The 25,312-nt window shown below is 39.5% G+C and overlaps 1 protein-coding gene across 1 annotated transcript; it reads right to left on the bottom strand.

Moving 5' to 3' along the window:
* Positions 1 to 9,796: 9,796 nt before the first annotated feature.
* On the bottom strand, positions 9,797 to 10,741 carry Or2d36 (olfactory receptor family 2 subfamily D member 36). Its single transcript, NM_001000208.1, has one exon. It carries the CDS (start codon positions 10,739 to 10,741, stop codon positions 9,797 to 9,799), a length of 945 nt encoding a protein of 314 aa, NP_001000208.1.
* Between the last annotated feature and the right edge of the window lie 14,571 nt (positions 10,742 to 25,312).

Genomic DNA, 25,312 nt, shown 5'->3' with positions numbered 1-25,312 from the left:
CACTACAAAGGATAATAAATGGTAAAGCCCAACATAAGGAGGCAAGCTATACCCTAGAAGAAGCAAGAAACTAATCGTCTTGGCAACAAAACAAAGAGAATGAAAGCACACAAACATAACCTCACTTCCCAATATGAATATAACAGGAAGCAATAATCACTATTCCTTAATATCTCTCAATATCAATGGCCTCAACTCCCCAATAAAAAGACATAGATTAACAAACTGGATACGCAACGAGGACCCTGCATTCTGCTGCCTACAGGAAACACACCTCAGAGACAAAGACAGACACTACCTCAGAGTGAAAGGCTGGAAAACAACTTTCCAAGCAAATGGTCAGAAGAAGCAAGCTGGAGTAGCCATTCTAATATCAAATAAAATCAATTTCCAACTAAAAGTCATCAAAAAAGATAAGGAAGGACACTTCATATTCATCAAAGGAAAAATCCAGCAAGATGAAATCTCAATCCTAAATATCTATGCCCCAAATACAAGGGCACCTAAATATGTAAAAGAAACCTTACTAAAGCTCAAAACACACATTGCACCTCACACAATAATAGTGGGAGATTTCAACACCCCACTCTCATCAATGGACAGATCATGGAAACAGAAATTAAACAGAGATGTAGACAGACTAAGAGAAGTCATGAGCCAAATGGACTTAACGGATATTTATAGAACATTCTATCCTAAAGCAAAAGGATATACCTTCTTCTCAGCTCCTCATGGTACTTTCTCCAAAATTGACCATATAATTGGTCAAAAAACGGGCCTCAACAGGTACAGAAAGATAGAAATAATCCCATGCATGCTATCGGACCACCACGGCCTAAAACGTCTTCAATAACAATAAGGGAAGAATACCCACATGTACGTGGAAATTGAACAATGCTCTACTCAATGATAACCTGGTCAAGGAAGAAATAAAGAAAGAAATTAAAAACTTTTTAGAATTTAATGAAAATGAAGGTACAACATACCCAAACTTATGGGACACAATGAAAGCTGTGCTAAGAGGAAAACTCATAGCGCTGAGTGCCTGCAGAAAGAAACAGGAAAGAGCATATGTCAGCAGCTTGACAGCACACCTAAAAGCTCTAGAACAAAAAGAAGCAAATACACCCACGAGGAGTAGAAGGCAGGAAATAATCAAACTCAGAGCTGAAATCAACCAAGTAGAAACAAAAAGGACCATAGAAAGAATCAACAGAACCAAAAGTTGGTTCTTTGAGAAAATCAACAAGATAGATAAACCCTTAGCCAGACTAACGAGAGGACACAGAGAGTGCGTCCAAATTAACAAAATCAGAAATGAAAAGGGAGACATAACTACAGATTCAGAGGAAATTCAAAAAATCATCAGATCTTACTATAAAAACCTATATTCAACAAAACTTGAAAATCTTCAGGAAATGGACAATTTCCTAGACAGATACTAGTTATCGAAGTTAAATCAGGAACAGATAAACCAGTTAAACAACCCCATAACTCCTAAGGAAATAGAAGCAGTCATTAAAGGTCTCCCAACCAAAAAGAGCCCAGGTCCAGATGGGTTTAGTGCAGAATTCTATCAAACCTTCATAGAAGACCTCATACCAATATTATCCAAACTATTCCACAAAATTGAAACAGATGGAGCCCTACTGAATTCCTTCTACGAAGCCACAATTACTCTTATACCTAAACCACACAAAGACCCAACAAAGAAAGAGAACTTCAGACCAATTTCCCTTATGAAATTCGACGCAAAAATACTCAATAAAATTCTGGCAAACCGAATTCAAGAGCACATCAAAACAATCATCCACCATGATCAAGTAGGCTTCATCCCAGGCATGCAGGGATGGTTTAATATACGGAAAACCATCAACGTGATCCATCGTATAAACAAACTGAAAGAACAGAACCACATGATCATTTCATTAGATGCTGAGAAAGCATTTGACAAAATTCAACACCCCTTCATGATAAAAGTCCTGGAAAGAATAGGAATTCAAGGCCCATACCTAAACATAGTAAAAGCCATATACAGCAAACCAGTTGCTAACATTAAACTAAATGGAGAGAAACTTGAAGCAATCCCACTAAAATCAGGGACTAGACAAGGCTGCCCACTCTCTCCCTACTTATTCAATATAGTTCTTGAAGTTCTAGCCAGAGCAATCAGACAACAAAAGGAGGTCAAGGGGATACAGAGCGGAAAAGAAGAGGTCAAAATATCACTATTTGCAGATGACATGATAGTATATTTAAGTGATCCCAAAAGTTCCACCAGAGAACTACTAAAGCTGATAAACAACTTCAGCAAAGTGGCTGGGTATAAAATTAACTCAAATAAATCAGTTGCCTTCCTCTATACAAAAGAGAAACAAGCCGAGAAAGAAATTAGGGAAACGACACCCTTCATAATAGACCCAAATAATATAAAGTACCTCGGTGTGACTTTAACCAAGCAATTAAAAGATCTGTACAATAAGAACTTCAAGACACTGAGGAAAGAAATTGAAGAGGACCTCAGAAGATGGAAAGATCTCCCATGCTCATGGATTGGCAGGATTAATATAGTAAAAATGGCCATTTTACCAAAAGCAATCTACAGATTCAATGCAATCCCCATCAAAATACCAATCCAATTCTTCAGAGAGTTAGACAGAACAATTTGCAAATTCATCTGGAATAACAAAAAACCCAGGATAGCTAAAGCTATCCTCAACAATAAAAGGACTTCAGGGGTAATCACTATCCCTGAACTCAAGCAGTATTACAGAGCAATAGTGATAAAAACTGCATGGTATTGGTACAGAGACAGACAGATAGACCAATGGAATAGAATTGAAGACCCAGAAATGAACCCACACACCTATGGTCACTTAATTTTTGACAAAGGAGCCAAAACCATCCAATGGAAAAAAGATAGCATTTTCAGCATATGGTGCTTGTTCAACTGGAGGGCAACATGTAGAAGAATGCAGATCGATCCATGCTTATCACCCTGTACAAAGCTTAAGTCCAAGTGGATCAAGGACCTGCACATCAAACCAGACACACTCAAACTAATAGAAGAAAAACTAGGGAAGCATCTGGAACACATGGGCACTGGAAAAAATTTCCTGAACAAATCACCAATGGCTTATGCTCTAAGATCAAGAATCGACAAATGGGATCTCATAAAACTGCAAAGCTTCTGTAAGGCAAAGGACACTGTGGTTAGGACAAAACGGCAACCAACAGATTGGGAAAAGATCTTTACCAATCCTACAACAGATAGAGGCCTTATATCCAAAATATACAAAGAACTCAAGAAGTTAGACCGCAGGGAAACAAATAACCCTATTAAAAAATGGGGTTCAGAGCTAAACAAAGAATTCACAGCTGAGGAATGCCGAATGGCTGAGAAACACCTAAAGAAATGTTCAACATCTTTAGTCATAAGGGAAATGCAAATCAAAACAACCCTGAGATTTCACCTCACACCAGTGAGAATGGCTAAGATCAAAAACTCAGGTGACAGCAGATGCTGGCGAGGATGTGGAGAAAGAGGAACACTCCTCCATTTTTGGTGGGATTGCAGACTGGTAAAACCATTCTGGAAATCAGTCTGGAGGTTCCTCAGAAAATTGGACATTGAACTGCCTGAGGATCCAGCTATACCTCTCTTGGGCATATACCCAAAAGATGCCTCAACATATAAAAGAGACACGTGCTCCACTATGTTCATCGCAGCCTTATTTATAATAGCCAGAAACTGGAAAGAACCCAGATCCCCTTCAACAGAGGAATGGATACAGAAAATGTGGTACATCTACACAATGGAATATTACTCAGCTATCAAAAACAATGAGTTTATGAAATTCGTAGGCAAATGGTTGGAACTGGAAAATATCATCCTGAGTGAGCTAACCCAATCACAGAAAGACATACATGGTATGCACTCATTGATAAGTGGCTATTAGCCCAAATGCTTGAATTACCCTAGATCCCTAGAACAAACGAAACTCAAGACGGATGATCAAAATGTGAATGCTTCACTCTTTCTTTAAATGAGGCAATTGAATACCCTTGGCAGGGAAGGTAGAGGCAAAGATTAAAACAGAGACTGAAGGAACACCCATTCAGAGCCTGCCCTACATGTGGCCCATACATATACAGCCATCCAATTAGACACGATGGATGAAGCAAAGAAGTGCAGACCGACAGGAGCCGGATGTAGATCGCTCCTGAGAGACACAGCCAGAATACAGCAAATACAGAGGCGAATGCCAGCAGCAAACCACTGAACTGAGAATAGGTCCCCCGTTGAAGGAATCAGAGAAAGAACTGGAAGAGCTTGAAGGTGCTCGAGACCCCAAAAGTACAACAATGTCAAGCAACCAGAGCTTCCAGGGACTAAGCCACTACCTAAAGACTATACATGGACTGACCCTGGACTCTGACCCCATAGGTAGCAATGAATATCCTAGTAAGAGCACCAGTGGAAGGGGAAGCCCTGGGTCCTGCTAAGACTGAACCCCCAGTGAACTAGACTATGGGGGGGGGGAGGGCGGCAATGGGGGGAGGGTTGGGAGGGGATCACCCATAAGGAAGGGGAGGGGGGAGGGGGATGTTTGTCCAGAAACCGGGAAAGGGAATAACACTTGAAATGTATATAAGAAATACTCAAGTTAATAAAAAAAAACATGTAGGCGTACTGTTTTTGTGCACTGTGTAAATGCTATCCTTATGCTATTCAAATACTGATTTCTCTGCTCTCATCTTGTTTCAAACTGGGCATCGCATTGCAATGCTTATGTCTCCTGTCTCAAGTTTGTGAACATAATTCTTCCCATCTATTCTCTACCTTATCAATAAGTACTGATCACCCAATGGCTGGGCAGAAGTGAGAATTGGGCTGCAAGTTCTGCTAGTCAGGGGGAGGAGAGGGGAAAGGAGGGTGTGTGTAAAATCATGAGGAGAGGTCCAGGAAGATTAGGAGACGAGAGCTGAAACAATGACAAAAACATGTAAGTAACATGTGGGAGGAAGCCTGGCTAGCCTGGAAGTTTGAATGGAGGACTAATGGCTCAGTATTGGTCTCAAAGCAATTTTAGTCTCTCTGTGTGGTTATTGGGGAACTAGCAAAGAAAAAGAAATACAGCTGCCAGATCAATTCACTGAATACAATTATATTTAAGTCATTTTACAAAAACAAGCAATTATAATAGACTAGCAAAAGAAGCATCAGTGAACAACATCTGACTCACCAGTTTAAAATTCTACAGGTGCAAAAGCCTAAAAGAGGCATAATAGATACCAGAAAAATGAACTATGGTCCCAAGTATTTTTTAAACTAACATTTAAAAAAGAAGAAAAAAAAAACTCTGTTCATATATTAAAAAACAAAAACTATAGTGTTATAGCATACATTTTTTAAAAGATAGAAATAACAAAGTTACTTATTTTCTATTGTAGATTAGGTCAACTTTAAGCACAAGTACATACAAAAGAGACAGAAACTAGAAATGCACTCCCAAGGTTGAAAATAAAGGGGTCATCAAAAAACAACAGGAAAGAACAGATAACTAGATGGACACAAGTGAACCAGGATACAGAATTAATTAAAATCACAAATCAATTAATTTAGACAGAGGGAACTAAGTGATGGAGCAGGTACCTCCTAATGAAATGTAGCTGCCATTAAACATGTCAAATGGTATATCTGAAACACACGTATAGCACTCCAAGCAAGAAACGAAATCAACAATGGGAAGCAGAGATGGGAGGCTAAGCAACTTCCAAAAACCTTAACAGAGAAATTAATCACACACAGGACATAGGTGACATGCTCCATTTCACAGCTGTCTTTGTAACCTTGAGACACTGGTTGGGGATTAGCCTAGAGACTGGAGCTAGGCTCTGATTTTCTTGGGGGGCATATTTAAAACTAATGCTAGGTACCAGCCTGGTAGTTTACCTGAGTTTAAACATAGGTCAGGTTTTCTAAAATTGTTTGTTTTTAATTATGAAAAGTGGGAAGAGAAACTGACATTAATTATGATAACGAGACGAGGTAAGAGTCCAGCTAAGTCAGTGCTTCTGCCTGAGAAGAACCAGGGCAGTGCATGTGACAAGAATTTGTCTATACAAATGCAACCAGCTGACAGGAATTGGATGGATTTTATGGCCTAGAGAAACTTGAACAGTAGTTAAATGTAAAGAGTAATATCTTTGAAAAGGGATGTTGATGTAATCAAATGGTCACAGGTAGGGCAATTGAGAAATTAGTCTCCTGGAAAACAGAAAAGAAGTGGGAGATGATATGAATTAATTTGCATGGACCTGTTTTAGGCATAAGCATAGCCAAATTTCCTGGCACAGGCCTCAATTCTCAGTGGGCCTGCTAGTTTTATGTCAACATGGCACAAGCTGTGGTCATCTGAGAGGAGGAAGCCTTGATTGAGAAACTTGTCTTCAGAAGGCAAATCTGTAGGGAATTCTCTTAATTGGTAATATGCAATGGCCCACGCCACTGTGAGTGGAGACACCCATGGGTGGTAGTCCTGAGTTCTATAAGGAAGCAGACTGAGCAAGCCATGATGAGCAAACCAGTAAGCAGCACTCCTCCATGGCTTCTGCAACAACCCCTGCTTCCTGGTTCCTGTCTTGTTTGAGTTCTTGTCTTGGCTTCTTTCAGTGGACTGTGATTCAGAATATTTTAGCCAGAAAATCCTTTCCTACCAAAATTGCTTTTGGTCACAGGGTTTCATTACAGCAATCAAAAACCTAATTCACCATCTATCCGAGAGGCCCAGGCAAAGGTATCTCAAGTTCAGTCTGCCTGGGAAACTCATTGAGACCTTGTGGTTATTTTTCTTTTTTAAGAGTTCTTAGAATATGGTTCAGTGGTAGAGTACTTACACTGCATGCCCAGAGGGAGGGAAGGAGAAAAGTAGGGAAGGACAAAGATGATTACATTAAACCTTGGCCGTTTGAACCATCCTATCCTAAAATGACATAATATGAATTGTATGCATGATTCTCACATCAAAAACATTAGAAAATTGAATGTTTGGGCTATAAAAGCCTTGGAATGAACAATGATTAAAATAATCACAGTATCCAAAGGAGTCTTCAAAATTGGAGTCACTTATGCCAAGAGCATCAGTATGTGACAGGGAACAAAGCTGGTTCATGATGTCCTCTTCCCCAGCTCAAAAAAGAAAAAAAGAGAATTTAAATAAATGTCTCAAAATTTGGAATGTTTAGAATGTCAGAGTAAAAATGGAATTCAGCAGTCATCAAATCCAGCCACAGTATGATACTTAGAATTAGTCACAGTGCCTCTATTGTCCAGAACACATCTCTCCAGCAGGACTTTGCAGTAGAACTGAGTCCCCTCAAAGACGTATGATGTAAGAAGGGAAGATCAGCCTGGGACTTGAGATAAGAGGTCATGTAATAGGTGTGGGGACACATGGACAGGAAGATTGGTTAGGGAGGGAATGCTCAGTAGTCCTAAGGATGTGATGATGTGAATGGTGCTTGGACAGATGGACAGACACCATGCTAAAGAGCAGAGAGAAGTTAAGTTAGTAAATTGGAAAATGCTTTCCACAGGTGACTTTAGATCTAAGCCAGGAATCTACTAAGGTAAAAGATGAGACGTGTGTGTGTGTGTGTGTGTGTGTGTGTGTGTGTGTGTGTGTTTTACTTTCTTCATAATTGCAGACATCTCCATTTCATTTAGTCACCACCACAACACTTAAAATAGAGATTACTGTTTCCAAATTAATTAAGAGAAAAAAATGGGAAAGCTAGGGTTCAAGTTCATTCCCTTCATGGTTGCTCACCACAGTGTTTCAAGATTTAGAAAATCATTAGCAAGATACACAAGGCATGTGGAATGGTATTTTATAAAATTAGTGGTTTGGCAGTGACTTCAATTGTTCACGAGGGGAAAATCTTTACAAATGTTGTATTTAACAAGCTGGAGAAAATTAAAAACTCCAGCTTGGAATTGTTGTCAGCAAACAGTCTTGGGTAGTGAATTAAAATGCATAAAATGGGAAAAGGTACGGGCCTCATCTGAGTATGAAGTTTCTTGCCAGGTAGCCTAAGACTTTTTTTGATAGCCTGGTAGTGTTCCCTCAGGAACTATTTTCAGGTTTCAAGTACCTCATGATCCATATATTAAGGGCACAACTTGAGGAGGTTTCTCTCAATGGACAACTGTCATTGTCAAGGTAAAGGACCCTGAAGTCTGTGGGACTTTAAGATGCTTTGGATTCTTTACTATAAACTCTATTCCTTCCTACCTTTATGAAATCCATCTCTTCTGGACTGACACAACTGCATTTATTTAGATAAAGACTTAGAAAAAATTGATTCAGACCAACAGTTTTCATCAGAGCTCCAACTTATATTTTTATTGAGACCCTAATTTGTGGCAGATTCTGGGCTAGACATTGGAATTTCATTAGTGAACCCAACAAGGAAAGATCTGCTTTACTACTCATTTGAGAAATGACATTTTCCTAGCATAACAGCCATAGGAAATTGCAGCAGTGCAACTTTGACTACTTGTAAGCAACCCCTAAGATCAGGCCTGTTGCCATTCTTGATAGAAGAGAGTCATTAAGTTAGATTGGAGATGATAGGCACTCTTGCCTATACTGTCCTCTCAGTTGTGTGTGACTCTGCTAATCTGCATGTAGTTTCAATGGTCTTGTGGGGTGATAAGACCATACATACAGTATGCCGAAGGTAAATTGAAGTGTGGTGCTGGGGAGCTCCCATCTGCAGCTATGATGAACATATGATGAGCATGCTAGGTCAGACATTTTAGTGATATGATTGCTTGGGGGTCACCCAGACTCCCCAAGATAACATTCCATTCATGCCTATAAATGAGCACAGAAGAACTCATGTTACACCTTTATGGGACTTGAAATGGGCAGGAGCTGATGCAGGAGCCATGGAGGAGTGTTGCTTACTGATTTGCTCCTCATGGCTTGCTCAGCCTGCTTCTTTATCGATTCTAGGACCACCAACCCAGGGGGTGTCCACACAATGGGATGGGCTATCCCATATTACTAATAAAGAGAATTCTCTACAGGTTTGTCTAACAGAGGCAATTTCTCAATTGAGTTTCCCTCCCTCCTCAGATGAAAAGAATGGTACCAAGTTGATATTGACATAAATCTAGACAGCACATTGAGATCTGAGGCATGTGCCAGCAGATTTGGCTATGCTTGTGCATAATTGGGTCCAAGGTGTCACGCCCAACCTCGACCAGCAAGGAAGACATGACCAGTGAAGATTTTATTTTCTTCAAGCAGTTTATTCAGGAACCTTGTAAAAGCTTCTGACCACGGGGAACCTCCGCACCACACTTAAATAACTAGCGCTGGCCAATCCTAGCAAGCCACGAGGGGATAGCGGATAGGCTGTATCTATGTGGAAGCGACCAGGCTGAGCGGGCCTAGCCAACTAAGGACTTGTTTATCTCAGGGAGCGCTCACCATCGGGAAGGTGGAAGGCGGAAACCGGCGCCATCTTTGGCGCCTACATCAAGGTAGATTAATTATAGCTATGCACTCATTGAAATAGCACATTTCACCTCTTGTAATAAAAAGATAACCCAGTTTTATACCTTAGTCATTTTTGTTTGTGCTCTGGCTTAGCGTGGTCACCATTTCCATAAAGTGTTCTTCTCTTCCACAGTTCTTCCTAAAATGACTTACTTAATAACTGTCTCAAAAAATCTTGCTCCATGTTCAGATGCTACTATGATTATAAAAACCAAATCCACAGGTCACTGCTTGTGAAAGAAGGCCACTCTTGCAGCTAGTCTCCTAAAGGCACTTTTGACATCCTTGTTCCTCAAACTATAAATGATGGGGTTTAACATTGGAGTCACAACTGTATAGAACACAGACATTATCTTATCCTGTTTCTTCGTGGTTTTGGTGTTTGGCTGCATATAGTTAAATATTGCAGACCCGTAGAAGAGGACAACAACAATGAGGTGAGATCCACAGGTTGAAAAAGCCTTGAGTCTCCCCTCTCCAGACTGCATCTGGATCACAGTAGAGACAATGTTCCAGTAGGAGATGAGGATGAGGGAGACAGGTGCTAGGAGGATTACCACACCCATTGCAAAGATGGCCATTTCTGTGCTGTAAGTATCTGCTGAAGCCACTTTCAGGAGGGCAGGAAGTTCACAAAAGTAATGACTGACTATGTTCTGCCCTCGATAGGGAAGATGGAAGGCAACAGTAATATCTACCAAAGATACTAGGAGCCCACTGGCCCAGGACCCTAGGGCCAACTGCAGGCATAGTTGTTGGGTCATGATGGTAGAGTAGTGCAGTGGCTTGCACACAGCCACATACCGGTCATAGGCCATCACAGCTAGCAGTGCACACTCTGTACACCCAATCTGAAGAGAGACAATTACCTGTGTCACACAGCCCCAAAAAGAAATAGTTTTCCTTTTTGCCAGGAAGTGGGACAATACTTGAGGAACAATGCTATTTGAGAAACAGAGATCTGCAAAAGAAAGATTTCTAAGAAAAAAGTACATGGGGGTGTGGAGTCGAGAATCCATGAAGATGAGGATAATGATGAGCAGGTTTCCAAGTACAGTCAGCACATAAACGATGAAGAAAAGAACAAACAGGAGAATCTGAGTCTGTGCATCTTGTGAAAGGCCAAGCAACAAAAACTCAACTACAAAGGTCTGGTTTTTTCTTCCCATTGAGATGTTTTTGTATTTACCTATTTGTCAGAAACAATAAAAATACAGTATGATTGAGTTCATGACCTACTGTAGTATAGAAGGGGCTTGTGTTAAAACTGACGTGTATTTGGGTAGTTCTAGGATTTTATATTTTTCTATCTAAATTGTCCTATTTAATACATATGATTATTTTTATTCTAATTGTTTGTTTCTAGTGCATAACATCATCCCCCATCCTCCAAATCCTTTTAACCACGCTGTTCTTTTTTTTTTTACAATTAAGACTACTGCTGGTTTTTAAATAGATAAAAAAAATATAGTTTAAAGCTTCCTGGGAGGGCTGGAAATATGGTTCAGATGGTAGGAGAACTCTCTGCTCTTTAAGAACACCTAGATTCAATTCTCAGCACCTGCCTGACAGCGTATAAATGCCTTTAAATCTAGTTTGAGATAACATGATGTCCTCTGTTCATCTCTGAAATCATTAGGCACATAGGCGGTACACAGATAAAAGCAGACAAAACCACTCAGAAAAAACGATAAAGTTTCCCTGACTAGTTTTGATAGTAGGGTTAAGATTCATACATGAAAATAAAAGAAAAACCAATTTAAATAGTTATGATGCCTAGTTAGGACTACATATGAATCAATGAAGAAAATATGAATTGCACTTGAGACATATATGGAAAGGTGAAAGAATATGATTATAACAGTATTAGAAGAGAACATTTGAGAGAGATGCTAGATAACAGTTGCCTATAATGTTCAACATATATGAAAGACAGTTTAAAATAAATCGAAGCAATGATATTATAAAGAGTATACACAGACTATGAAGAAGAAATTGTGGTGTGCAATGTGTGCTGAGAGTTAGTATGTCAAATATTAAAGCATTATTACATTAAAGAAATTTATTTACATCATAATAGTTCAGGTAATAACATCTCTGTGAAATTAATAGAGAATTCACAATCAAACTCAAGAATAGTTTGGGAATAATGCTCATGGGCTGGTAGGATTAACATACTGAAAATGGTCATATTGCCTAAAGCTATCTACTGAATCAATGAAATTCCCATCAAAATTTCAATACAATTTTTAACAGACATTGAAAGAGCAATTCTCAACTTCATATGGAAAAATAAAAACCCCAGGATGGCCAAAACAAACCTGTACAATAAAATAACTTTTGTTGGAGCATCTTTTGGGTATATGCCCAAGAGAGGTATAGCTAATGAAGACACATGCTCCACTATGTTCATAGCAGCCTTATTTATAATAGCCAGAAGCTGGAAAGAACCCAGATGCCCTTCAACAGAGGAATGGATACAGAAAATGTGGTACATCTACACAATGGAATACTACTCAGCTATCAAAAACAATGACTTTATGAAATTCATAGGCAAATGGATGGAACTGGAAAATTTCACCCTGAGTGAGGTAACCCAATCACAGAAAAACACACATGGTATGCACTCATTGATAAGTGCTATTAGCCCATGCTTGAATTACCCTAGATGCACAGAACACATGAAACTCAAGAAGGATGACCAAAATGCGGATGCTTCACTCCTTCTTTAAAAGGGGAACAAGAATACTCTTGGGAGGGAATAGGGAGGCAAAGTTTACAACAGAGGCAGAAGGAACACCCACTCAGAGTCTGCCCCACATGTGGCCCATACATATACAGCCATCAAACTAGATAAGATGGATGAAGCAAAGAAGTACAGGCTGACAGGAACCGGATGTAGATCTCTCCTGAGAGACACAGCCAGAATACAGCAAATACACAGGCGAATGCCAGCAGCAAACCACTGAACTGAGAACGGGACCCCCGTTGAAGGAATCAGAAAAAGAACTGGAAGTGCTTGAAGGGGCTCGAGACCCCATCTGAACAACAATGCCAACCAACCAGAGCTTCCAGGGACTAAACCACTACCCAAAGCCTATATACATGGACTGACCCTGGGCTCCAACCTCATAGGTAGCCACGAATAGCCTAGTAAGAGCACCAGTGGAAGGGGAAGCCCTTGGTCCTGCCAAGACTGAACCCCCAGTGAATGTGATTGTTGGGGGGAGGGCGGTAATCGGGGGAGGGTGGGGAGGGGGATGGGTTAGGGGGATGTTGGCCGAGAAACTGGGAAAGGGAATAACAATCGAAATGTAAATAAGAAATACCCAAGTTAATAAAGATGGAAAAAAAAAAACCAAAAAACCAGGACATCATGAAATGTGCAGGCAAACGGAGTAACTAGAAAATATCATCCTAAGTGAGGTAACCCAAACCCAAAAGGACATGCATGGTATGTACTCACTTATAAGTAGACATTAGCCAGTAATGTGCAGGATAACGGTGCTACAGTCCACACACCCAAAGAAAGTAGATAATAAGGAGGTCCCAAGGGCAAATCTCCTCAGATGGGGGAATAAGATAGTCATTAGAGGTGAATATGGGAGGGAACTGGGTAAGAGTGTGTGAGGAGAGGAATGGGGATGGTGATCAGGTGTAGGGAGGAGGGTTGAGATTGATGATGGAAATCTGGAGTGTCTCTTGGAGTAGCTAGAGGCCTGGGATTGGGGGTAGGGTACAGTGAGTCAATGGGGGTGAGCCTAGCTGGGATTCCTACTGTAGGAGGATATAGAGACTAAGGTGACTACCTCTTATAGCCAGGCAAGACTTCCAGAGGAGGGAGGAAGACACTGATTTACCTACAAATCTTAACCCAAAGTTGCTCTTGTCTACAAGGTATACAGCCATAAAGGTGGAGTAGAGAATAAAGGAACAGCTAGCCAATGACTGCCCCAAGTTGAGACCCATCCCATGTGAGAGAGCCAACCCCTTACACTATTAATGATACTCTGTTATGCTTGTAGATAGGAGCCTAGATAGCTGTCTCCTGAGAGGCTATATCCAACATCAGATGGAGGCAGATGCAGGCATCCACAGCCAAACAAAAGGCGGAGAGTGGGAGTCTGTTGTGAGAGTGGGGAATAGAATTGAACAAGCCACACGGATATGGGCAAGAAACACGATATGGGATTATTAAATCAATAGGAAAGCAACATATTATAAACAGCTATCTGATTAGAAACAAAAATTTCTCAATATCTATCCTTCTCCAAATCTTAGATGGATGTCAAACAAAGCAGAATAAAATACCCTATAAGTGGTCAAAAATATTTTTATAATCTTTGAAAAGATGGAAAAATGAGCCCAGTCAGTAGAGTGCTTGCCTTATAAGTACAAGGGCCTGACTTACATCTGCAGAGTGCATACAAATAGTTCAGGTATGGTGGCACACACTTGTAATCCAACATTGTAGATGCAGAACAAGGCAGATTCCTGGAGTTCACTTGCCAGTCAGCCTTATCTCCTTGGCCAGTTGCAGCTAGTATATACCAGGGATACCTTAGTTTCTCCCTGCACAGTGCTGGGACTACATGTCTGTGTCACCACAACTGGCATAAATTTTAATGTGTGCTAGGGATTGAACTCAAGCTTTTATTCTTCCAAGGCAAGCATTTTATTGGCTGATGTATTACCCCCACTTGGGAAAAGAACTTTTAACAAGCAAGTCATAGAAGAAATACAAATGACAAAAGAACTGGTCATGTAAAGAATCAATTCATCCTCATGTAGAACCATAGAAATATAGAATGAAGTAGTGATTAGCATTCCTTTCTGTCTTACTAGATTGGCAAAGGTGAAGTAGAATAAAGTCACCCATCAGCATGAGTGTTAATAAAGCATCTCTCAGAGGAGCTTGAAAATATCAGACGTTATAAAATGAATCTTCCTCTAGTGAAAATTATGTGGAGTGAGACCCAGACCCAGAAATATAATTGTTGTATGTTCTCTCTCAGCTGACGTTCCAAGTCCATATTTTTAGATTCAAGTGCATAACTTCAAGTGACTGTAGAAACTCATGACATAAAAAGGGACCATTTCAGGTGTGGGTGCAAAATAATAGCAGAGCACCAGCGATCTGAAGGGAAATTTTTAAAACAAGGTAGCTCTAATTAGTTAGAAGCAGGGCATTAATACAGAAAAAGGTGGGTAAAATTACAGGATGTCTGAAAAATTCTTAAGCAAACAAACTATTACTATTTACCTAAAATACATATAATTTCTGCAAGTCAATGTATAAATCTAAATGTATATTTTAAATAAAAGCCTCCCATCTTGACTGACAATTCTCCAGAGAGACGAAGACCACCTAATAAAGACTCCAATGCCAGACACGAGAAGCCCTCTTTTGAGTTGTTGATCAAGATTGTTCAAGAGACTTCCAAAAATCATTGTAAGCTATTGTTATTGCCCTTGTCCTTTCCCCCTAATTTCCTGGAGACCGAAGGTAAATCCCTACTGCACACCATTTTCTTCGGACACAGGGCCCAGACGCCTAGAATTAGATCTAACCTTAAAGCCTTCCCCTCAAAGACTAGCTTTCATGGTAGCAGAGGTGCCGTTCGAGCTTCCAAAGTACAGAAACAACCAATGGTCCTGTGTAGCTATAATGTCAATGAACCACAACAATAACCAGCACGATGCTAGCACACAAAGGCTGCAGTTGTGGTACACATACCTTTGCAGTAATCATCAGTTCTCTAATTGGACTTATGATTTGCTCAACAAGAGCACCAACATGGTTGTCCAAACATGACCTGAACAAAGCCAGTCACCAATAGGCATGCTAACATGGTAGGGGAAAACTCAGGAGACCTCAGCTCCAATCTAAAGAACTACAGGCGAATAGGGAATGCTGAGAGTGAGAGAAATAGTCTTCCCCAGGGAAGAGCACATACATGGTTATCCAACTGCAAATTAGCCATAAAATCATACATATCGTAAGTAACATTATGTGGATTGATCTCTCTCTCTCTCTCTCTCTCTCTCTCTCTCTCCCTCTCTCTCTCTCTCTCTCTGTCTCTCTCTCACACACACACACACACACACACACAGAGCGGGGCGGGGAGAGAGGGGAAGAGAGAGAGAGAGAGAGAGAGAGAGAGAGAGAGAGAGAGAGAGAGAGAGAGAGAGAGGAGATGCCATGAATTTGGAAAATATCAAGGTAGCAGTTATACATGAGGAGGGTTGCAAGGAGAAAAGGGAAGGGTGAAATAATATATTAGAATCTCTAAAAAATTTTAAAAATAATAAAAATGAATGTTCCTTTGTCTCCTGAAAATAGCAATGTTTGGCACTTTGTATCCTGTAAGTAACTATGCATAAAGTAAACTATAGTTTAAACATATGTTAAATAAGTTATAGTTTTCCTATAAAACAGTATCTATGCAGTATAATAAATAATTACTAAGAGTACCGATACCTGAGTTCCACATACATGATTGGTTTCTTACTTTTATAGCCCTGGATACTTCTTTTGTTGTCAATCTATAAAATCAATATTATACCAAAACTATGACACAGTTGTAAAGATTAAATAAAAACTTAGGAGGGATTTTGCATTATTTCTGAGAACTATATTTAAGAAATGGCCACAGTGATAAAGATAATGATGCTATGATAATTTAAATTAATTAATTAATTATTAATTACATCTGTGTTTTCCAGGAAAATATGTCTGACATATGTCAAGTTATGTAATGTGTTGCATACACACACACACACACACACACACACACATTCCAACCCAACCATATATACACATATTCACATACAATAACTAATTAAATAAAAATATTGAATAAAAAGTAAGATGAAAAGAAACATAAATATAATTTTGTATCTATGGTATATATGCGGAGATGATACCCTTATCACAGGGATTACTTCAACACCAAGCAAAGAACAGGCACTTAAAATCTAGTGGAGTCTGCAGTAGATACAGGCCTCTCCTTTATCTTCTGGGAATATTTTCTAAGACCCCAGTGGATGCTTCAGGCTGTGGTATCAACTCTTATAACTGTTAATTTCTACACAAACATACATATGAAAAAGATTAACTTATATGATAAGGACAGCAGAGCATTGACAATAACTAACAAATTAGAAATTATGAAAACATAGTATAATGAACATTAGGTAAATATGATATTTCTCTTTTGAAAGATTGAAGACAGACATTAATATAATTCATGGATTGTGGTCCACAATGGGTGACTGAAGTCGGGAATAATGAAATCATGGGTAAGGTGGAATTGTTGCACTAAGAATATGGGCTACTGAATAAATGCAGAATACACATACACATGAGGAAATGTGATCTAATATCAAAACAGGAACAAGGACAGTAGAGTAATAAATGAGTGAGAAGGGGTTAGGTCATGAAGCATAGTGTCATTTATGTTTCAAGAAGGCCAGGGATACATTTCCTTACATACTAAAGATTCTACATGACTATCAACATTTCTGAGGGAATAAACAGTGGCATCTCTATCTGTTGTGGAGAGAACATGAAGAAGAATCAGTAGGAGTAAGGAAAATAGAATAAGGAAAATAAAAGTTATAAGAGATGGAGAGGGACCTAAGAACACAAGAATCCTGATATGTAGAGAAAGGCAGAAAGAAGAGAACCCAGGAAGTGGTCTGCAAGTCTGGAAGCTGCTTCTGACGGGAAATGCAGTAATATCTTTTGTGCCCTGGTAACACTACAATAAAAAGCCTTTTCCACATGTTCTTTCATTTTACTCATATAATTCATTAGATATGAGTAGCCTCAAGATCATGACACTCTTTCCTTCCCTGGTGATGGTATTATAGGCTTATGTCACAATACCTGGCTTCTAGACATCTTTATCTTGTTACTGGTTGAGTTTTCTTTGATAAGGTCAAACGTGTATTTTAATGACTCTTACACAGCCACACTGCTGCACACATGAGAGTTCTCCATACACACATTCTATGAGCAGCATTTGTTTACAATGTGCTTCACACACACACACACACACACACACACACACACACACACACGTACAACACATCAGCATTCAATATACACTCACACAGGAAGCATGCAGTCTTTTATATAGCATCTGGATAGCTGCCAACTCTTTCACCATAGCAGAGTAAGTACTAATCAAGGTTGAGCCATGTGGCAACTTGTCAGACCTGTTGTGTATGAGAAGAATATTTAAGCATTAAGTTAAAGTTTGATGTGTCAGCAGTAGGGTCATTACCTCTTCTGCACTAGGAGGACCATCTTGGTTGTAATTGGATTCTCTTCTTCATAGTGTCATCAGGGGATTGGAACCAGCAATGTTGATTTCATTCATAACTCCTACAAAGAGCAATGCTTAAGAGAAACAAGCTCATCTTGATGAGCTCCCCCAAGCAATATTCTTAGTGTTCTTGCAGCTCCAGCTGTATTTGATATGCCACAAGACAGGGGAGATGGTGGGCTGTATACAAACCTAAGGAAGAAATGAAAAGCTGAAAGCTGATAGCTAAGCAAGCAGAGAGTCAAGCAGAGCTGCCTTCCACACCAAAGGTAGAGCAATACTGGAAGACATGGCCCCTGTGCCCTATGTGCCTTTGTGGTTCCTATGGGATGAGCTCATCCCTGAAGGAGAAAGTTTGTATTCCAGTTTCCAGACTGAGATTTTGGAGAAGAATGGAAATAGATTTTTTTTACCTAGAAGCCTAATGATAAAAAAATATGAATGAGTAGGAGGACTAATAACACAGCCTATTTCTTACACCCCAATCTCCAGTCAAGCCTACAGAATTACGCAGACTAGACCTATTAGCAGCTTCCCCTCTCTTACTTCAGTGCAGACATGGAGTAGAAACAGTGTTGGAGGTGTCATCTATGAAGGAACCTAGGACCTAGCATGAGGGAGTGACTTAAAATACAGCACTGGGTTCTGGAAAAGGTTTTCTTAAAGGCCATACTGATTACATGAGTTTTAGCAGTATTCTAATTATGCCTTTCTGCATTACTTCACTAAGTACGAACTCCAATTCTCCTAGGTCTTGCTTCTAAATATTTTCCTCTGAGGAACTATTTAAAGGTGAGTTCCTAAAGGTTGTGTAAACAGGGTATTCCCTGGAGCATTGAGAGTCCTTAACATTATTACCTTTCTGTCCTGTACAGCAACGAGACCTGGGACATTTATGTTGTAATTAAAATTACAGGCTAAATATGCCAAACTACATGTATATGTCTTTCTTTCAAATATTTTACAAATGTTGCTCAAAAGAGCATCAGAAGATGATATGGTTTGTGTTTCACAAAGCCATCTGACCTCTGACTGTTAATTTAGTAACTGAACTCAGCTTGAGCATGTTTTGGCTCACTTGAGTTTTGGTTTTACAGTTGAGGAATGTAACTAGAGTTCTGGGCTTGCACTTTCCATTCAGTTTTTTGCCGGTTTTGATACCTCAAGAACACAGAAGACTACCTAAAATAACAAGAATTTAATTTTCTTAACACTACCCTAATATTAACATGGCAATAGGTTTTTCCATTGTGTAGGAATAAAGTTTTGTGTACTGTGTAAGGTTATCCTCGTTATTTAAATGCTGATTTCTCTGCCCTCATATCAAGACACAGCATTGTAATGCTCATGTCTAAAATCTCCAGTCTCAACTTTGTGTAAACTATTCTTTTGGTTTATTCGCTGCCTTTTCAATAGATGCTGATCACCCAATGGGTGGGCGGAATAGAGAATGTGCCATAAACTTCTATTAACCAGGGGTAGGAAAGGGAGAGAGGGAGGGAAATTCAGGTCAGTCAGGAGGAATAGAGGGTCTGAGAAGACACCATGAGAAAAACCATCTGAAGCCCAAAGGAACAGATAAATTATATGTAAGGATTATGGGATCATGGCTGGGAGGTAGCCAGATTGTTTTAGAGGATTAATAGATGAATAATTGCCCAGATATTGAAGTACAGCTTGAAATAAATCTTGGTTTTTCTGTGTGGTTATTGGAGACTAGCAAAGGTAAAGAAATACAGCCCATAGATTAATTTGCTACTTTCACTTATATTAAACGAATTCATGGGCAGAGCCATCTCTCCAGCTCAGCGGTTAATAGCACTGATTGCTCTTTCAGAGGTCCTGAGTTCAAGTCCCAGAAACCACATAGTGGCTCACAACCATCTGTCATGGTGTATGATACCCTCTTCTGGTGTGTCTGTAGGGTATACTCACATACATTTAAAAAATGCCTTCATAAGATCAGGCTGTAGACAAACATGTGGATTATTTTAGGAAAAAGAGTGTGTGTGTGTGTGTGTGTGTGTGTGTGTGTGTGTGTGTGTGTTTGCGCGTGTGTGTATACCCTCCTCATGTGCCACAGCATGTGGAGCCAGAGGACATCTTGGGAATCTACTATATTGGTCTCAGGAACTGAACTCAGGCTGTTAGGATTCGTAGTAGGTATTAGCCCCACGTCAGACACGTTTTAGATGAGACTTTGGTTTTTTTTTTTTTTAATTTGTTCTTTCTTATGTTTATTAGTTTTTGAGAATTTCATACAATGCATTTTGACCATATTTATCCTTAATTCTCCAAGTCCTTGCAGACATAACTCCTCTTCCCTACACACCCATTTTTGTGTCTCTTTTAAAAATTAAACCTATTGAATCTCAGTCGTACTGTCCACATACTCTTGGGATGTGTGGCCATCCACTGGAGCATATTAGACTTACCAGGGGTAAGTTTGGGTAGGTTGTGCCTTCATTTTAATTAAATTCTAAAATGTCTTTAATTTCTTTTTTTCTTTCTCTAAATACAGCAAACCCCCTCCAGTATTTCTCCCTCATTGTCAAATCTCACTTCCATCTCCTGTACTGACTTTATTACATTTTATTTTCTTAGAACTCACTCACGAAGTTTTATGTTCTCTTTTATTTCTTTGAACATTCTTGTGGTCATTTGAATGAGAAATGTTCACTATAGCACATAAATGTGAATTCTTGATCCCCATGGTGTTGTTTGGAGAAGTTGTGAAGCCACTAGAAGGTGGGGTCATCCTGAAGGAAATAGAGGGAGCTTTAAGAGTTTATAGCCTTGTTTCACTTCAGATCTACCTTCTGTATGTGGCTGAAGCTGTGGTCTCTCAGTTTGCTGCTCGGTTTGCACTTTTCCATGTATCCTGACCTTGTGGACTCTCGCTCTGAAACCATAAGTCAATAAAAATTCTTTATTCCATAAATCACTTTTGGCCATGAAATTTTGTCACAGCAAGAAAAACTAACACAATTTATATAATCATTTCTTCAACTCCTTTTTCCTGATATATTATCTAATTCTCTGTCATTGAAAGCCATTGCTTTTTAATTAATACTTTTTCATGTTGTCTTGATTTTTGTCTTTCTTGTATGTTTGTGTTAAGACTTGCTTGCTAAGGAGTTGTGCCATTGGTTAGATGTTCTAATTACCCATATTCTTTTGCAATGCCCAAAAGGAAGTAGTTTACAGAAGTGTTGAGGCTTCAGTGTCCTCCTCCACTAGACTAGTATAGGCACCATACTCAGTCCTCAGTACACCTCAAAAAACACAGTCCATATCTGTGATCCAGTCTTTACTCTAGCATTTCTTCCCAGGTTCTAGGATGCCCAGATAATACAAATGTTCATCAGCTTCACAATGTTACATACAAATATAGTGGAAGAATCCTCAATCATAAAAAGAAATAAAAATAGAAATAACTCCATGAAACATCATCCCATTATGAAGAAAACAAAACTGGTGTATACATTTACTACAGTATAAATATCAATTAAGTTTGTTTATTTTAGTACCTAAGTAGAGTTACTCTCAAATCTATGTGGGAAAATAGGAATCCACAATTAGAATATCAAAAGTAGTTAGGTTGAAACTTTTTAATACATTGTAAACTGTAAGAGCTATTGACAATTGACAGCTGCTGGGAGACAGTCAGTTTTGTTGTTGTGTTCTTGTTGTTGTTGCTGCTGCTGCTGCTGTTGCTGTTTTATTGTCTTTATTGATCCTACTTTCACTCTCAGGTCTTGGACAATTTCTACTCTTTGTGTTTTCTCTTTTTCTTCTTGTTTTTTTATTGGATAGTTTATATATTTACATTTCAAATGTTATCCCCTTTCCCGGTTCCACCCTCTCTCATCCCTTCTCCACCTGTTTCTATGACGATGCTCCCCCCCCCCCATACACTCCCACCTCAACACCCTGGCATTCCCCTACACTGGGGAAAAGAGCCTTCACAGCACAAAGGGCTTCTCCTCCTATTGATTCCAGGTAATGCCATCCTCTGCTACATATGCAACTGGAGTCATGGGTCTCCCCATGTGTACTTTTTGGTTGGTGGTTGAGTCCCTGGGTACTCTGGGGTGTCTGGTTGGTTGATATTATTGTTATTCCTATGAGGTTGCAAAGTTCTTCAATTCTTTCAATCCTTTCTCTAACACTCCATTGGGATCACCATGCTCAGTCTGATTGTTAGCTGCAAGCATATTAATCTGTATCAGTAAAGCTCTGGCAGAGGCTCTCAGGAGACATCCATATCAGGTTCCTGTCAGCAAGAATTTCCTGGCGTTGGCAATAGTGACTGAATTTGGTGGCTGCATGTGAGATGGATACGAGGTGGGGCATTCTCTGGGTGGCCTTTCCTTTAGTCTCTGCTCCACTCATTGTCCCTATATTTCCTCCTGTGAACATTTTGTTTTGCATTTTAAGAAGGACTGAAGTGTACATATATTGGTCTTCCTTCTTCTTGACTTGATCTTCATATGGTCTGTGAATTGTATCTTGGGTATTCTGAGCTTTTGGGCTAATATCCACTTATCAGTGAGTGCATACTATGTGTATTCTTTTGTGACTGGGTTACCTCACTCAGGGTGATATTTTCTAGTTCCATCCATTTGCTTAAGATTTTCATGAAGATTTAATAGCAGAATAGTACTCCATTCTGTATCCATTTCTCTATTGAAGGACATCTGGGTTCTTTCCAGCTTTGGCTATTATAAATAAGGCTGCTAAGGACATAGTGGAGCATGTGCCCTTGTTATATGTATCTATTGGGGGATATGCCAAGGAGTGGTATAGCTGGGTCATCAGGTAGTACTATCTCCAAATTTCTGAGGAACCTCCAGACTGTCTTCCAGAGTGACTGTACCAGCTTGTCCTTTTTCCTTTTTATCCACATCCTCTCCAGCATCTGCTGTCACCAGAGATTTTATATTAGCCACTCTGACTAATGTGAGGTGGAATCTCAGGGTTGTTTTGATTTGCATTTCCTGGATGACTAAGGTTGTCGAACATTTCTTTTGGTGCTTCTTGGCCATTCGATATTCCTCAGTTGAGAATTCTTTGTTTAGCTCTGTACCCCATTTTTAAATAGGATTATTTGGCTCTCTGGAGGCTAACCTCTTGAGTTTTTGTAAATATCGGATATTAGTCCTCTATCAGATGTAGGATTGGTAAAGATCTTTTCCCAATCTGTTGGTTGCCACTTTGTCCTATTGACAGTGTCCTTTGCATTACGGAAGCTTTGCAATTTTATGAGGTCCCATTTGTCCATTTGTTGATTCTTGATCTTAGAGCACAAGTCATTGGTGTTCTGTTTAGGAAACAGAAACTCTCCCGTGTGCCTAAGTGTTTGAGAATCTTTCCCACTTTCTCTTCTACTAGTTTCAGTATATTTCAGTATATTTGGTTTTATGTGGAGGTCTTTGATACACTTGGATTTGAGATTTATACAATGAAATAAGAGTGGGTTCATTTGCATTCTTCTACATGCTGACCTCCAGTTGAACCAGCACCATTTGTTGAAAATGCTGTCTTTTTTCCAATAGATGATTTTAGCTCCTTTGTTAAAGATCAAGTGACCATATGTGTGATCAATTGAAGTTGTGTTCAATTCTATTCCATCAATCAACCTGCATGTCTCTGTATCAATACCATGCAGTTTTTTAAAAATCACAATTGCTGTGCAATACACCTTGAGGTCAGTGATAATCCCCAAAGTTCTTTTATTTTTGAGAATATTTCTTGCTATGCTGTTTTTTAATTATTCCAGATGAATTGGCAAATTGACCTTTCTAACTCTATGAAGAATTGAGTGGGAGTTTTGATGGGGATTGCATTGAATCTGTAGACTGCTTTCAGCAAGATGTCTATTTTTACTATAATAATCCTTCCAATCCATGAGCATGGGAGATCTTTCCATCTTCTGAGTTCTTCAATTTCTTTCTTCAGAGAGTTGAAGTTCTTGTCATACAGTTCTTTCACCTGCTTGGTTAGAGTCACATCGAAGTTTTTATGTTACTTCTGACTATTGTGAAGGGTGTTGCTTCCCCAATTTCTTTCTCAGAATGCTTATCCTTTGAATAGATAAAGGCTACTTATTTGTTTGAGTTAATTTTATATCCAGCCACTTTGCTGAAGTTAACAGCTGTAGGATTTTGCTGAAATTTTTGGGGTCACTTATGAATACTATCATATCATCTGCAGATAGTGATATTTTGACTTCTTCCTCTTCCATTTGTATCCCTTTGACCTTTTTTTGTTGTTGTTTTCTAATTGCTCTGGGTAGGAACTTGAATACTATATTGAATAGGTTGAGCCTTGTCTAGTCCTTGATTACAGTGGGATTGCTTCAAGTTTCTCTCCATTTAGTTTGCTGCTGACTACTGGTTTGCTACATACTGCTTTTTAAAAATGTTACTTTTTTTACTGGATATTTTAAATTTATTTACATTTCAAATGTTATCCCCTTTCCTGGTTGCTTGTCCATAAACCCATCACATCCCTCCTCCTTCTTCTATGAGGGCATTCCCCCACCCATCCACCCCCCTTTCAGCCTCCCTACCCTGACATTCCTTACACTGGGGGTGGGGTGGGGTGTAGCCTTGGCAGGACCAAGGGCTTCTCCTTCCATTGGTGCCCAACAAGGCCATCCTCTGCTACATATGCAGCTGGAGCCATGGGTCTGTTCATGTGTACTCTTTGCATGGTGGTTTAGTTCCTGGGAGCTCTGGTTGGTTTGTATTGTTCTTATGGGGTTGCAAACCCCTTCAGCTCCTTCAATCCTTTCTCTAAGTCCTCCAATGAGGATCCCATTCTCAGTTCAAGGGTTGGTTGTGAGTATTTACCTCTGTTTTTGTCATGATCTGGCAGAGCCTCTCAGGGGACAGCTATATCAGGCTCCTGTCAGCATGCACTTCTTGGCATCAATAATATCGTCTGGGTTTGATGGCTGTATGTATATGGCCTGGAAACCCAGGTGTGGCAGTCTCTAAATGGCCTTTCCTTCAAACTTTGTCACCATATCCCCTCCTATGAATATTTTTTGTTCCCCCTTCTAAGAAGGATTGAAGCATCTGCACTTTGTTCATCCTTCTTGAGTGTCACGTGATCTGTGGATTGTATCTTGGATAATTTGAGCTTTTGAGGTAATATCCACTTATCAGTGAGTACATACTGTGTGTATGTTTTTGTGATTAGGTTACCTCACTCAGGATGATATTTTCTAGTTCCATCCATTTACCTTTGAATTTCATAAAGTCATTGTTTTTAATAGCTGAGTAGTACTCCATTGTATAAATGCATCACATTTTCTGTATACATTACTAGGTTGAGGGATATCTGGGATCTTTATAGCTTCTGGCTATTATACATAATGCTGCTCCCTGCTCCCAAACC

The sequence above is a fragment of the Rattus norvegicus genome, chromosome 1, assembly GCF_036323735.1.
Source record: "Rattus norvegicus strain BN/NHsdMcwi chromosome 1, GRCr8, whole genome shotgun sequence".
Taxonomy (NCBI): Eukaryota; Metazoa; Chordata; class Mammalia; order Rodentia; family Muridae; genus Rattus; species Rattus norvegicus.
This window is presented reverse-complemented; position numbering and strand designations above follow the sequence as displayed.